A 16,677-nucleotide genomic window follows, 5' to 3' on the forward strand; every position below is an offset into this window, starting at 1 on the left:
AAAATTAGCAGCGAAAGATGAGTTTTTGATTTGCAAGTTCTGCCCTTCAAAGGCCCCGTAGTAGTTGTGATAAGAGCAGTGAATAGGCGTTGCTCTCTGCGTGAGACCAGGCTGATACTGAAGTAGGTCATGAGGCCGGTCGCCAGGAGACCTAGTTTTTGCTGCTTATCCTTTCTGCAATCTGGGGCAAGTAATTTGATTTTGTTCCTTTTTCCTTCTTTGCTTATTTATTTATTTATTTATTTATTTTTTCCTCTGGCCCATTCAGACTGGAAGGTTAAGAGTTTCTTGCTCTCTGCTTTGTACAGAAAGGACCAGCATCTTAACCAGATGGCTCAGACCCTGTTGTAATGCTCAAGTGTGCTCTGTCTCTCTGTGGATATAATATAGGAATATGGATTATTCTGTGGGTTTGCACTGTGACCGTGTTGTAGGATGCCTGTGAGAGCACTGATGGAGGTCAGATTCACAAGCTTCCTGTAGCCACTGAGTCTCCCCAACATCGCTGCCTGGAGATGATCAGCACTGCTGGGGAGGTGATCATGCATGGGTGATGTGGTGGCACTGGGGTCTCTTTCAGGGACCCTATGCCTTGTACCATCTACAGCTAGAGCCGTGTGGTGAGCAGTTGAGTCTATGGGTAGGATGCTTTCAGTGAGCTTTTTGTCTGTGCTTAATCCCAGTTGTTTTATGACTGATTGGTGATGAGTTATCATCTTAAGGAAAACACCCAGGAAGCCTCAGCAGGAGGTGCCCTCTTGGTGGTTGGAGCAGTTGCTATGCCAGAAAGATGCACTGTGAGTCACTGCTGTTGCCATCTGGTTGAGTCATCAAAAATGATAGAGTAGGAAATGTAAAAATTAAATTAACACATGAATTGTGCCAAAAGCCACAGCCCAACCAAAAACAGAGCACTTCTACGGTGTTTGGTTGTTGGTGGTGTTTTTGGTTTTGTTTTGTTTTTTTTTTTTTCTCCTGTTTTGATGGAATTTTTACACTGAACCAAAACCTTTTCCTTGCAATTTTTTCTTTTTTCTTTTTTTTTTAGCTGGCCTTATGGCATCATGGTGGCCATGAGCCATATATATGTGTTTGCTTAACAAATTATAGAGAATTCTTTGAAGAACAACTTTGTGATAAATGGTGAAAATCCTGATGATGTATGCATATTTGCTTTTGCTTGTCTTTAAAAAAAATTAGGGGGAGGACTAATTTAGATTTCTATTATTTTAGATTTCTGCTTCAAGCTCTAGTTTTTCTCTGTGATTGCTTTGCAGTCTTTACCAAGATGGGTTTGTGTTAAGTAGGTCCAAAAAAAGGCCTTCATCTTTACTTGCATAGCCTGGAAAATATGAAACCTATTTAAATGTATGACAACTTTGTTAGGGAGAAAATAGTCAAATTTTATTGGATGTGTATCTTGTTTCTCTCAAAGGGCTTTACACAATTAAAGGGTATTACACAATTAAACTGAATCCAAAGTGTGTAAGATGCTGAAGTTTTTGACTCAATAAACCTTGTGCTTAGCTACTGATTAAAGCATGGACTAACCTGTAATTCCACTTGTGTTAATGACTGTACATTGTTTTTCAAATGGTTAATACTGTTTCTCTTGATCTGGGGAAATTTACTTTGATCCAGCTTTGCAATCATGTATGCTGATAAGTTTGATGGTTGGACTAGATGATCTTGTAGGTCCTTTCCAACCTTGTGATTCTATGATTCTATGATTGATTCTATGATCCTAAGCTTCTCATCACCTGCAGATAAAAAACAGCATTCTGTGCTACTAACAGTATCCCAATCTTTTCCTGCAATGAAATGTAATAATACCAAATGTAATAATACCAAACTTTGAACAAAGTATCACCAATTTGTATTTACAATACAGTGGAATAGTTATGGTCTATTACCTAAAGCAATGTTTTCTCCCTTGCCTCACTGGAGTTGTGACTCCAGTGCAGCATAATATAAAGCCAGAGCTTCAGACAGGTTAGAAAAATTCTTAAAATCAAATTGCTGCCAAGACTCTGGGCAGATTTGGGTTAACCACAGTAAATCTGTGGGATTTACTCTGGCAGTTCGGGTTAACCTGAATGTTGCTTTCTCTAATCTGCTCCTAAGAAGCACCGTGAAGAGGGGATATCTGTGATCCTGCATTTCCTGCCAAGTTTTTATATGTCTGGATTTCTATAATTCAGACAATAATAGCTGTGGTAGTTAGCAGTTCCCTGTCTGTTGCAGTGTTAGCAATTTCAATGATTGCTTTTTCTCAAAAGAAACGATAAGTTGACTTGAAACACTTTCTTTGATTTTTACATGAAATCCTGCCTGTTTGATCATGGACTGTCTTAAAGTGGGTATTCTAGTGGTTGAATGTCTCAACCACATTCTCAAGTTTTTCTGTTAAGCAAAAAGTCTAAAGAGTAAAATCAAAACAATTCCCTCTCCAGAACTCTACCAAACTCTCGTCTCATCAAGAAACAAAAATAAATAAATAAACAAACAGCACAAGGGGTGTATTTTTAAGAAGAATAACTCAAGATAGAAGGGCTCAGAAATGATGTAGCGAGAAGAGCAGTTGTTAACAAACATTATGAATTCCCATTTCCCCACCCACTCAGTCCCACCACACCATCACTTTGGGGAGTGGTGGGAGACCACTGTATGTACATATACATTACTTCGCCAGACGAGCTCAATTTAAATGCAGCCTATTAAATTATTTACAGAAGACAGTTGGCCAACCCATTGTACCGTGTTGTAGGAGCCAAAGGTCACTTTGGTGTGCCTGGTTGATTCATAGGGTAATGTGATACACTACTTAGCTCTTTGCCTTCCAGTCAGTGGGTTAAACCTTATCCTCTTATTATGAGTCAGAGAACCATAACTTTCAGAAGAAGCCAAAGCCTTTGTTTTTAAATGATTTTTGAAGAGGCCATGCAGCATAATCCAGAGGGCCATGAGAGCATCTACTGGGGGATCAGGGCATGTTCTGCAGTAGCAAAAACCTGGCTGACAACATGATAGCTGAAACTGTACTCTCATTTTCGTAAGCTGACAGTTCTTGTGCTAACACTAGGATGCTCAGGCATTCATGTTTATTCTTCTGATAGATAGCATTTTTTAGTTTAGTTTTCTGGGTTCCCATCTACCAGCTTCTCCTTGAGCTGGTTTTATTGGGTGCTTCATACATTCAGGTGTATTCTTTTGTGACCAGACACAAACTTGAATGATTTTGGTGGAAAAATCCCATCAATGAGGGATGTCTGAATGCTGTGTAAAGCAGAGAGTTCCTTTAAAACGTTGTCTTTGACTCCCAGGCTTGGTCCCTCCAGTGGTGTTGGTGTGCAGGGCAAGGACTGGTGTTGCAGCAGCTGCTGATGGGATCTAATTCTTTAAAATCTTCACAATGTGGAGTGCTTCTTCCAGATGCTGGTTTAAAGAGAAAGTGACAAAACATGGCACAGCTGGGAAACCTGTTTCTGAGCAGCTGTCACACCAGTGGGAATCTGATCTCTGGCAGTGTCTTGTGGTTTTTGTGTTCTGTGCACTTGTCTTTTTTTTTTTTTTCCCCCTTATTTTTTAAATGTTACCACTAGGAACATGGGCACAAATGTTTTCAACACTCTCTATTCAGGATGCTTGTGCAGTTTACAAGCCCCAGAATATTATTTTCCTTCCCTCCAAATCCTCAGAGGCACACAAGCGCTTTTCTATTCTGCACGCAAGGTTCAGAAGTTTGAACTGCCACTGAGCTGCCTGAGGAAAGGAGGAGTTTTGCTCCTGTGGTTGTGCTTTTAGGAAAGCGAGCCGATCGTATTTCACTCTAATCCTAAGTGATAGCCATGCAGCCTGTTGTGTTGTGAGGAGGGTCTTCCTGAAGCTCTTCCGTCAGGCTTTTCAACGCAAGAGAGCGGGGCAGCCAGCATTCAGAGTGGAAGCACGGTGGGTCTGCCAGCCCTGCCTGCTGCCATGGGGTGTTGCTGATGCACCAGAGCAGGGGGTTGGATCATGTGCGCTCCTACAGAGCGATGCCAGGGAGCAGAGAGAAGCTGCAGCTTCTGCTGTTGAGTGGAGAATGGAGAAAACACGTGCCTCGGTGCTATATTCTGCTCAGCCGTTACATGCTTGCCTGAGCCGCTGCAAGGTGCCACTTTCTGCTGCTTTCCAACCCCTTTGTTTTCTTTGGCAGCTCACGAAGCGCTGTATCCAAACAGCTCCGGGGGAGCTGCGCTGGCACGGTGACCTGCCTCCGCACTACTGCTGCTGCTGTAAGCGCAGCGAGGGGAGACCTGGATGGAAGTCACTTTGAAATTGTTTAGCTTTCCACAAAAAGCCCTGAGAAAGCGGACGGGAACAGTTAAAGAAAGGTCGTTTTGGAACCAAGGCCGGTAGCTGGCTTAAAGGAAAATGAAAAAGGAGTGTGTTTCGAGATCTTTCAAACTCAAACAAAACACAGGCTCCCTCTCGCGTGCTGTAAGCTGGATAAATTTCTCCTCCTTGTCAAGGCAGACAAAGAGATTGTTTCGCAGCGATGGTGAGCTCTCCTCCATTTGCGTGCAGCAGGTAGACGAGGATGATGAGAACTGGACCTACAGGAGCCCACGCAGAAAAGGTGACTCGCTTTCTCTTTCACCCTCGTGGTCGGTGCCGGTGGTCAGCCACCCAGGTCCTGCCGGGAGCCTGGAGCTGCTCGCTTGGGAGCTGCAGGTGGGGTGGGAGCAGGAGGAGAAAGGCAGCACAAAAGCTGAGACGTAGCGCTGCTTTGCCTAGGTTGTTTTTTTTTTCCTCAGGTTGAAACTGTGGAAGCTTATAGTAATCTGGAAATAACTTCGATTTCCTGTGTAGGAAACATAAAGGTACTGATTGTGTGGTGTGTGGGTAAGTTTTGTTGATGCTTCTTGTGACCAATAGTGGCTAGTGGCAGCTCTTCTGGGCAGGTTCAGCTCTCCTCTCTCTGTGATACCATGAGCCGCTTAAGACTCCTCTTGTGACACACCAGGTGGTTTTTTGAGGATTGTTTTGTGGTCCTGCTGGAAAATCTTAAGTGTATTTTGTTTTATGAGAGCTGAGTGAGAAAAGATCAGAGATGCAAAGTAAAGTTGATGGTGGGGATGGTAATGGTAATTGCTGTACAGAGAAGAGGAGAAACATCCAGGATGCGCGATAGACACCTGTGAAGGAACCCTGGTAATGCACAGCATGGAGCATATCTTATCAAAAACCTTAAACAACAGTTTTTATGTTTGACTTTTTTTGGAGTAGAGATTGTCAGGTTCTTATCCAAACGTGCCTTATACTTCCTTAAAACAAATTTCAGAACTTTGCACCTCTGACACGATGATGAATTACTATTACCTGGGCATTTACTGGCTGGCAAGCTGTAGTGTGCATATGTGTGCATGTGTGTTTTTAAAAATACTTGACAAAATGACTTGATTGTAATTCCCCAAGTGCTGCCAGAGCACTGGCTTGTTAATGGAAAGTGTAAGGCTGACTCAATTCTGCTGTAAGGTTTCTTTTGTAAGAGCAGGCAGGCTCTGCGAGGACGTTTGAACTTCAAAGTGATTTTTATTTCTTTTTACTTCTGGGAGCAGTTAGTAGCTATTTGACCAGAATTTTAGTTCTGAGTCAGAATAAATTGTGGCTTTAGTAAATGGTTTGGAAGCAAGAACACTAACACAGGATGTATACACTTGTGCTTTGCTCTCAATACACTAGGAGACTATTTCATCTATGCTTTGAAGGTTGTTTTTTAACCCCTTTCACTGCTGACAAACTTCTACAACAGGAACTTTCATTTGCAGTTGGTTGCTATATTTTTTACTTTGTTGTCATATTTGTGCTGTGTAGCATCATCAGCTCTGCTTTCAGCGTGTTTGAGACCTGGCAAGCAGGTCAGATCTGCTGCCAGTTGCTGCCTAACTTCTATAAAGTTTCTCATGCTGCATTCCTTAGCCAGAACTCACGCCACAAGGCAGAGATGGGGAAGGAAGCTTTACTGACGGATTAATGGTGTACTAATTTTTCTGAGAGCGTTATTGTATGTGTGATTTACATAGAGAAACCATTGTGCAGGCTGTAGGGGGAGGGCAGAATTCCTTCCGTAATTGGGCAGCAAGCTACGAAAGCTTATGTGCCTTCTCCTATTGGGATGATAATACATTATTTTTGAAAGGAAGGTGGAGGGAGGTAATGATTATGAGGGGCTCGTTTCCCCTATACAGGGTTATAGGTTACCATGTGACTTGACTTGTAAAATCTGTTTTGTGTGCTGCTGACTGTCTGGGACTCTCTGGATGGAAGGAGCTGACAAACTGGCAGGGGATGCCAAGGCTGAAGGGAGTTTGGGCTGTGTCAGCCATATTCTCACAAATGTCTCACACAGTGCTGCAAGTCAGGCTCACGTGGCACTGAAGTGGTTTGAGTGTTTGTACCTGGCTGAGTTGTCCTGGCTTTGTTTACAAGGACAAAAATGTCTGATAAATGAATACTTAGCTTTGCTCCATCAGACTGCTGCATTATGGCTTGCCAGCCTTTGTAAAACTGGGGACTCCAAACAGTATTGTCCTTAGTACTCAAATTAACCTGCTTGGTTTGAGGCGAAAGCAGACTAGAAAAAAGTGAAATGTGTAGCAGCCTAGGAGAATGAATACTGCTGTATAGGAAATCGGACTGTTTGTTTTAAGATAGCTGAAAAACTATTAAAATTTCATCTGTCAAAATAATTTTGCCTCCAGTGTTCCTTGATAGAGCCTGGCAAATCACTGGTCCTTCTACCTTTTTCCTTGGCTAACTGTACGTGTACAGGAAGGAGGGTTAATAGAAAAGCAATTCATTTAATTTCAATTTCTTTCTGAGCTGTTTCTCTTCCTGTCTTTTTAAACCCCTTATTCTTCTGCCGCTTCATTGCTCTTCCCGTCTCATGTTGCATTCCCGTGAGGCTGCTAGGTGACAAGCACAAGGCAGCATGTGTTGCTTGGTATTTCACCAGCAAAATGGCTAATCTGCATTGGCTGCAGATTGAGACTTGCAAACAGTAGCAGGCAGTGAGATTGGCTGGATTTGTCAATTTAAAATGAGCGAGAGAAACAAAAAGTAAATGCTAACTGCAAACATGGGGCACGCCCTGACGTCCTGCTCTGCTGAACTCTGTTTGCACGGAAGGCAGTTCAGGTCTGATGGTTCATGCTTCATTGTTCAAACCCTCAGAATAGCAGAGTGCATTTTGGAACCCATGGTAGCAATTAGACTTCACATCTGACGAAGCAGTTACTGAGGCAATGAAAGTTGATAGCAAAATAAAGGTTGGTTGTTTGATCTCACAGATCCTTCTTCTTCCTCAGCCTTCTAACCTGAAGGACTTAAAATGAGAGCAAACTGTTGCTTCTGTGCTTCTCTTCTTTAATCTGTTTTTTGGTGGGTTTTTGCTGCTTTTTTTTTTTTTTTAAATATGCAGCAATATGTTTTGAGAAAGCATAATATTTCTTTATGCTGGCGAGGGTGGTATTTTCATTTTTCACCGGAGAAATGAATGACCTGGTGAGGCAGAGGTGAGCCTCGGTCAGCTCCTTACCCATAGGTTGAACTGGCAGAACCCACATGGCTGCACATGAGTTGTCGGTAAAGCAAAGTCTGGAGGTGCCTTTCCATCTTGTGGAAGTCACTGAGGCAGGTATAGAATCACGGAATGGTTTGAGTTGGAAGGGACCCCAGGGATCATCAGTTCCAGCACCTCTGCCATAGGCAGGGCCACTAACCTCCAGATCTGGTGCTAAACCAGATTGCTCAGGGCTCCATCCAACCTGGTCTTGAACACCTCCAGGGATGGAGGTTCTGTGCAGCCTATGCCAGCACTTCACCACTCTCTCTGTAAAGAACTTCTCCCTGACACCTGGTCTAAACCTTCCTTCCTTGAGTCAACCTGCCTGGTTGTCACTGTCTTCCGTGGCTGGTGCTGCTGAGCTGTGTCTTGTGGCTTTGTAAGGCATTTCAGTGAGCTCTGTGTGCAAGCCTGGTCTCCCTCACAGAACGTACTCCTCCTGGGAGAACTTTGAAGAGGCAGGTATAGGAGAATGGAGGCATGCTGCTGCTCCTGCTGCCAGGTATCCTTAAGCTGTAGCTCACAGCAGATTTTTTATTTAAAAAAAAAATACTGTATTGCAAAGTACTGATGGAGTTATTTTTTGAAACCGGATAGAAGGCACTTGAGTGGGTGAAGAATTATTTCTGGCATGAGGAAGTATATAAAAGTCATTCATGTGAACATTTTTCCCCTCCAGACCTGTACTGTTACTGCAAGCATGACATAGCAAATTAACTTCAGAGATAACACCCGACTCACTCTGTGGCAAAAATCTCACCGTGTTTACCTTGACTTTGCAGAAAGTAAGACAGGTCACATTGCAGCTCCAGAACACCTCATCAAGTCTGAGTTTGGTTGTCCTTCCTTTTTCCTGTGAACACAGGGACGGCCTATGGGGCTGTGGAGCCCTGCATTCAGTTGGGCTGCTAACTATATTTGTTGTGTGATTTTCTCTACATTGTGACCCCTATGAGGTCTGTCCGCAGGCGGCAATGGGTGGAAAGGAGATTTTCACCCACACGTGCTTTCTCTTCTCCTCCCAGCTCCTGTCTCTCCTTATTTCTCTGTTTTTTCACTCACTGCCACCGTTTCAATTGGTCGATTTCCAGCCCTTCAGCACCACAGGAAAGTCAAAAGACTTGGCTGCTTTTTACCTCAGGCTGCTCTACCTGAAAAACTTCTCTGGACTCATTAGTCAGAGAAATTTATTTTCTCCTGTAACTGTGGTCTTTTAAAGGCTAATTTAAACAGAGTTCAAAAGGTGGCAGCCACTAACATTTTATTGTCCGTTGGCCAAGTCTTAATATAAAAGTGTTTGGCATAGCTTTTTTTTTTCTCCTTCCAAAACCAGTATAAACTTCAAACTTGCTTTTAATGTGGGAATTTCTTTAAATTCATGCTCCTTGTGGGTTCAGCCCTTGGTGCCACCATAGGGTGTCTGACGGAGGGAATTCCGTCATCCTGATGACAGCTCTGACCTTAGAAATATCACCACCTTCTGAGTGAAGAACTTCTTCCAAATACCTAACCTAAATCTCCCCTGTCTCAGTTTAAAACCATCCCCCCTTGTCCTATCTATGCCATCTGTAGTGTTCAGTGTTTGATAGTATCAAACAAGTTTGGTAATATCAGATTATAAATTTTCCTCAGTGTTCCAAGGGCACAATCAGAACTCTAGGCCACAAATTTTCGTAATGCTGGGAAGTTTGTGTTTTCAGTGCTTCTTGGAGAAAGCACAGTTTTGGGATTTGCAGCTTTGACATCATCTAACATCACTGTAGATCTTCTCAAAGCGTAGGGATGGTCTTTTTATAAATCCAAATGGATTTAAAAATTTTGCTTTTAAGTCATGAACACAGTTCTGAAGTATTCCAGTTCAACTGAGGTGATTTTGCAGAAGAGCAGTAATCATGTTTTCCTTGGTAAAGAGATGTAGAAGTAACAAGAATGGTAACTCTCTTTAAGCAAGATCACTTAATCTATGCTATTCTAATGTAAAAATATTTAGCAGGGATTCTTTCTGTATGCCTTTTGCAGGAGATCTTGTGCTCAAGAGGAAGAAAATCTATCAGCTAATACATAGATAAAGGCCTAGAAACCTGAAGGAACTGGTGGTGTTTTTAGAGGCCAGAAGATGTGGTGGATTTAGCAGAGGGGTGTGTGTGTCTGTGAAAATGGTTCTTCAAACTTCTGGCAACTTCATAAATAAGTATTTATGGAAACCTCAAAAAGCATTTGCGTAAAAGACTGGAATAACTCCAAAACAAATACTGCATGGTTTATATTCTTTTTGTGGACCTTTTCTTTGTCTTTTGGAAAAAGAAATGAATGTTTTATAGACAATTTTATATACGAGTAAGCATATAAAAATCTAAACATTTAAGTGGAAAAAGTGAGTGATTTGATATGAAGCTCAGTTATTCATCTTGTAATAGATTTTTCTTCCACATGTAAGTTCTATACGCAAAGATAAAACTGGTTGTATTCATATGTATTTGCAGTGTTTGTAGCAATTAACCTGTATGGCCTGGTTTGTGCCTTAGTATTTAAGGCTGATGGTTCTGTAGCTGAAACTATTGGACGTTATGCATTTGTGGAAGCAGTTCTCAGCTGGGAGCAGAGATACTGCTTAAATTACCGAGGCATGCACTATTTGTCTTAGTGTGTTTGTGTGGTTGTGCAGCAGAGGGTTGTTTAAAACTTTAGTGATGTACAGTGGCAATCAAAACTCTTCCTGCTGATAAAACAGCTGGAGCTATTTGAAAGTCCGATATTTAACTACAGCTGGAAGTAGCAACTTTTGCATGGTTGTACATAATTGCACATTTAATCAAAACATTTCCTTCATTCCTGTGTCTTCTGGCAAACATTGCTGTACATGGGATCTGAAAGTGGGTTTGTTAGACAAAAATTTGCAAGCAACAGAAACAGATTAAGTTCAAGTACGAAATGTTGATAGGCATCACAGAATCATTTAATCAGGAGCACATCTCTACTTCTGTTTTATAAAAAACCATGGATCCAGCCATTGTTGCTCTTTTTTTCATAAAATCCTTGCCAAATTTCAATCCCTTGCTATTTCCATAGTATAAATAATTCTTATCCCCCAAAATGAACTGGTGGCTGCAGCTCCCAGGGAAGATGCTGATTCCTTTTAGCAGCTTTATGCTGCTCACGTTCCTTTAGGTGTTCATTTATGGCACCTGTTATTATGGAATTGCATCTTCACCTCTGAAGTGACACCGCCTTGGTCTTCTGTGGCTCTCTTTGAATCTCACTTGCAGTGTAGCTCCAGTGGGAGATTTCTTGGTCTCTATAGCAGAGCACAATCTTGGGAAATGCAAATGAAACAAATAGTAGCACCAGTGCTAGCTGTGCATTTCCGAAGTATAAAGGACATCACAATCCAGCTCATCTTGCAGGTTAGCTTAACATGACATTTGAATTAGAGCAGTAGCCAGAGCAATGCTCTTCACAGAAGAGCATTTGCTTGCTTCTTTGAGCAATGGAAAAACGAACAGGGTGCTGTGATTTTTCTTCCTGAGGGTGTGGCTTTGAGCTTTATGAATATTTTTAAGTTGTATTTCACAACTTAATACACAGCTTTTTTTTCTGGATACCTCTCTCCTAAATTCAGTGAATCCTTAGGCTAAAACAATTTGGATAACTTCCTATCAATAGAGAGGAGACATCAGTTTTGCCTGACTTTCGTATTTTCCTCTTAGCTCTCTGTATTTTGTAAAACAGAGTGGATGTTTTTCTGCAGGACGCTGTATGCAGCATTTAAGAGGAAACAATGCACTGTATGTGCTTTCCTATTCCCTGCTAATAAAATGCTAGCATATTTGAAATCTTCTGTTTTCATGCAGTTGATATTCAACTGCTCGTGAATTGTCCCCTAAAACTGATGGAGCTTTTGTCTTCAGAGTGGTCACAGTTCAGCACTCTGACAGGTCGCTGCAAATATTATAGCTCCTTGTTTTTCTTCTGATCTCTATTGCATATGGAAAAAAAAAAAGAAAAGAAAAGAAAAAAAAAAGAAGTGAATTTGAAAGATAAGACTGTGGTTTAATGACTGAAGCTAATGAATTTTGCAAGAGTGTATTTAGTTTCTATTGCACTATTTGGAACTAGTAAAAAAGGGGATTTGACAGCTTGTAATTTAAACTGTGAAATATATTTTCTTCTTGTCTTTTATCCCCAGAATCTCAAACAAAATAAAGCTAATTAAGCTCTAGATTTTCCAGCCATTTATCCATCCACCTGCTCTTTTGCTGACATTTATCTGTTCATTTATCTACCAGCCTTCTTTCCCTCTCGTAGCTAGCAGGCTCATGTCTATTTCTGGTGAATTGAAAGGAAAACTCAACTATAACCTTATGTGTAGCTTGCTGCTCCGAAGTTAAAACTGAAGTAAAAATGTAAAGCTTAGATGCTTATGATATCTGTGCAAGGTGTATTATCAACGTGAGGATGTATTTTGGACAGCTGAGAGTACAGCATGTTTTCTACCTCAGAGAAAGGTAATTAATATGTATACCCTCTGCTCCTTCTGGAGCTTCCCTTACATATGGTGCAGCAACTCCTACTTGGCACTGTGTCTTCTTGAGGCAGATGGTTTCCCTGGACATTGAGCCTTGCAGTGCACCAAAGGGAGCCATGAGCTGTGAATTAAATGCATTGCAATTGGTGTACAATTTGCAGATGAATCACTCAAAACAAGAAGATGTGAGAACTGCGTGGAAGGCTTTTGACAAAGTTGTTCAGAAGTTGTCAAACCAAACACTGAAGCAGATTGGATCACAGGGTCCTGTGCAAACCATGGCTATGTCCATTAGCCACACATGCAGGTCTGACGTGATACTGGCAGCTACAGCTCCTCAGTGACTGTATTAATGTAAGAGGGGCCTGTAGAAAAAACATACTTGTAACTTCAGTCAGTCATGCTTAATTTCAGTGCTTGTAACAGGTGGAGAGGCCAATGAAGTAGAGGCTGTACTTGCTTGTAATTTCCGTTGATTCTTTTAAATCTTCTTTTCTCCATTGCTGTCAACAGTGCTAAAGAGCAGATGGGTCAGGATGGTTATAGCATGGTGTACACTTACATGGAAACTTTCATCCAGGGGTTGTGAACTCCATTTTATTAACCTTGAGTAATGCATGTAGTGCTATATATGATAAATACAGCATTTTCGTCTCAGAATGAAGAAGAGGTCATTGTGACGTGCAGTGGCAGAAGCAGGTATAACATTATACATTTGACTTGTAGCCAGCTTGACCCATATTTGTGAGGGGAGAGCAGTTGATGGCACAGCCGGGGCCATGGTGAGCTGAGCCTGACACAGAGGAGATTGCAGTTCCTCTGTCATCTCCGGCAGGCGTTCACCTGGGATGAGAGGAAAGCAGCAAACTCATTAAATTAATCAGGTCAAACAAGAAGTAGCTCATTTAGTTCTCCCTGCTCTGTGCTTTCATACATACACATGCAGGTGCCTCCATGAAGAGGCAGAGTGCCTCTGTCCCAGGAGGAGTCACAGCACACGCCTGGGGGCTGGTTCAGGCTTGTAGCTCGGAAGGAGCTGGGACAGGTAGGGGTTCAGTAGTGTTTCCTGTTGTGATGCTGTAGTAACCCACACACCACTGCTGTGTCCCTCTGCACACAGCTCCAGGTGAAGGCACTGCCTCAGTTTGCAGCTCAAGGACAGCGAGTCCCAAAGAGCAACAACTTTTGTGTTCATATTCAATTACTTGGGTGTCCTTAAAGAGAACTGCTTGAAGTAGTGCAGGTTTCATCAAGCCTCATATTTCAGTGAGCTATCTATGGTTCGTTAGATGAGTATTTCTGACTGTGTGAATGAAAACTGCTCCCAGCCTGTAGTGATGGCTTGCCTGCACAGTTGAGCTCCTTAGACAAGAACAGAAACTGATTTTTCTGCTTGTTTATTTGTTTTTGTCCTGTGTTTGACTGCCTTGGGGAGTTTGTAGAGAAAGGATGGTTGCTCTCTATTAGGCTGTGCCATATTATAATTGTACATATGTAGGGAGACAGCCTGTTCTCCTCCTTGTAGGACAGTGCACAAGGGTATGGATGTCTCTGTCGCTCTGACTTGTTAAGGTGTGATTTGCCTTCTAGCCTAAAAAAAGGGCAATAATGCAGGTAATTCCAGGTGTCTTTACTGCCACCCTTGATTTTCATGTTCCCCAGTGCCTTGAAACATTCTTCGGCAGCCCTGGTGAAAGACCCTGCCAGTCTGAAGAACCAACCTATGGGAAACCCATGTGGTATCCCTGTGGTGACCTGCTGGAGCTGTGCATGGATGATTGAGCAAAGGAAGGTGCTTACGGGTTTTTCTTTGTTGTGTCTTGTCTTGTTTTATTTTACTAGTAAACATTATTGATGAAGCTCTGCTGAATCGATTAATCAAAGATAATTTGAAACACAACCCTGGCAAAAGAATGATTTTTTTATTTGAATGAATTTGAAGAACTTGGTTGCAGATTCCTTCCTTGACTTGCAGCAACTCTTAAAAAGATTTTGCCCTTTCTGTGCCCTTGCTCTGAAGAGTAAAGCAAACAAAAGATAAGGCAAACTGATTCATGGCTTCATTTTATTTGTTTTCTTCCTCACTTAAGGCAGAAGATAGCCCATTCTGAAGCTCATTCATTTCACTGTTTTTAATGCCAAGTACTTTTCACCTTCAGGGACTGCTGGGTTTATTACAGATTAACTTTTTTGTAATAGTAGCCTGAAGCCATAATTTCATGTGTGTGTGTAATATCTACTTGTAAACTCTACCAGTTATAGCTATAGATATTGTAGGAACAGAAATAAAGGTGTCTTTTGAAAACCTGTTATATATATATATATTTAAAAGATTTAAATTTGGCTCTTGGATTTACATACAGCTGAAGTAGATCTAGGTGCCTCCTTCAAATAAAATGACAGTGTTTTAGGTTTAAAGAAAGAAAACAATTTGAAATTGTTTCAGAAGTTTTAGTGGAAAAGGATGGTTTTAATGATGGGCAGCACTTTCAGGTATTTATATGGTTTAGTTCCTCTCTGTTGCTCCTAAGCGTTCAGGATTCAATTTTCTTCTTGCTTTGAATACATAGAAAATTCAGTTTCCCATGCCATTCCTGAGAGGTATGGCCAACTCCTGTTTCTGCAAGTTCAAGAGCGTGCGAGTAGCTCTGTGCTATAGCTGGAGCACTGATAGTTTGAAAAGGTCCATTCACTGCAAATCATTCCCTCAGGTTACTTTCTGCAGGACAAGACACAGCCTTGTTGCCTCCTGCTGTCTTGCTAGGCCTGCTGTGATCTTCTCCAAATACATTTCTTCTTCTACAGTAATTTTTAAAATATTTCTTTCCTTCCCCACTGTGTGAGGAAATTCCACCCTGATCAGTAAAAAAAATTCCTCAGGTGGAACTGGTAATGCAATAATATGAAATGTTAAAGAGAGCAGCAAATATTTTCTCTTGTGTTGCAGTTAGGAGACCACTCAGTATTACTTATCAGAATATAAATATAATGTCCTGTCAGCTGGTGCTCAGTTCTGGGGCAGAGACCATCCCTTTCAGCCCATCCTGGGGCTGAACTCCATCTTTCCTCTCTTACCATCCTGTGGCCACCACTCAGCCCAGCAAGCTCTGATGCTGATTTTTTTTTGGGCCCGAGCTGGCTGCAGACAGGCAGTGTTGTTGGGCTGTGAGAACCTTCAAGTCCAAAATGGTATTTTGACTCCAGTTGTTTTCTTTGGATAGTTTTTCAGGATTGTTTTTTGTGTGTGTGTGTGTGTGTGTGTTTTACACACAGTTTGAAAGGGAAATATGTCAGAATGATTCAGGCTTTAGAAAATCTCCTTCAAAAGCTGGCTGGCATTCATCCATGGTATCAGAAATGTGCATCTCTGTGGACTTTGGTTTGAAAGGAAAAAGTGTTTAATCAGATGTCCTGTGAGATCAGGCTTCCCAGGGCCCCATCCAGCCTGGCCTTGAACACCTCCAGGGACGGGGCACCCACAGCTTCTCCAGACAGCCTGGGCAAGTGCTCCACCACTCTCTGAGTAAAGAATTTCCCCCTAACATCTAACCTTAATTTCCTTTTTTAATGTTTAAAGCCATACCCCTTGTCCTGTCACTATCTGCCCCCATAAAAAGTCATTCTCCCTCCTGTTTGTAAGCTCCCTTTAAGTACTGGAGGTCCACAGAGATTTCCCCAGAGGCTTCTGCCTTCTCCAGGTTGAACAAGCCCAGCTCCCTCAGCCTTTCCTCATATGCTCCACCTCTCTGATCATCTGGCCCTCCTCTTGACCCTCTCCAACAGCTCCATGTCTTTCTTGTGCTGGAAAGACAAGCTTTGATATGTCAAGACTTCTGACTTCATGTGATTGGAACTTTCCTCTTCAGATGACCATGACCACTTGTACAAATAGGCAGGGAATGCACAATTCTCTGTGTCAGCCGTGGTCTCCTCTGTGAAGCCAGTCTACGTAGCATCCAGTTAGTTGATCAGAATGGCCATGGCACTTTTAGAAGACAGAGTAAAGCTGCAGAGAATTTGGAGCACAGCAGCCACATGTGTCAGTGTCACACCAAAGGTGTACTGACTTGTCTTCTAAGGATGGTTGTAGCTCAATTTTCTGAGGAAAGAGGGCACGTGTGGCCACTCCTGTGCTCCCTTCTGACTTTTCAGCACACCATCATTTTTGTCCCCTCAGGTGTTTGGGAAATAGATGCTGGACTGCTGTTTGCCTGTTTGTAATCCTGCTCCCCTTTTCAAATCTGCACATTTATTTTATTTTTAGTTTTGTTACCTCAGTTTTTTTTTTGAAGCCTTCCCTCTTTCCCACAGATATCAGAATTCCAGACAAGGGGATCCCATGCAAGCTTCTCTGCTACTGATGAGGGCAGAGAGATGGTGGATAGAACAGAGTACTGAAGAGTGGCTGCTTATTGAATTTACATTTTTTTTCCCACTGGGTTTATGCTGCTTGATTGCTGGCTTTGCCTCTTTTTAGTGCATTTTTGCTCATGTCTGTGATCCCCAGGGTATTTCTCAATCCCCACCAGAGTGATGCAGCTGCTCT

General features: G+C 42.1%; 1 protein-coding gene across 8 annotated transcripts in view; it reads left to right on the top strand.

The window, feature by feature from the left end:
* Window positions 1-16,677, top strand: part of NHSL1 (NHS like 1) — a 165,984-nt gene that overhangs the window by 63,200 nt on the left and 86,107 nt on the right. For 2 of the 8 annotated variants that reach the window (XM_090135709.1, XM_090135711.1), the window contains exon 1: window positions 3,879-4,618. The exons of the other annotated variants lie outside the window; for them this stretch is intronic. In XM_090135709.1, the coding sequence (XP_089991835.1) occupies window positions 4,414-4,618 (205 nt within the window). In that variant the 5' untranslated portion in view covers window positions 3,879-4,413. Of the gene's footprint in view, window positions 1-3,878; window positions 4,619-16,677 lie in introns of those variants that run through there. 8 annotated transcript variants of the gene reach the window in all.

Source organism: Phasianus colchicus, chromosome 2 (genome assembly GCF_987193195.1).
Source record: "Phasianus colchicus chromosome 2, bPhaCol1.hap1.1, whole genome shotgun sequence".
Classification (NCBI taxonomy): Eukaryota; Metazoa; Chordata; class Aves; order Galliformes; family Phasianidae; genus Phasianus; species Phasianus colchicus.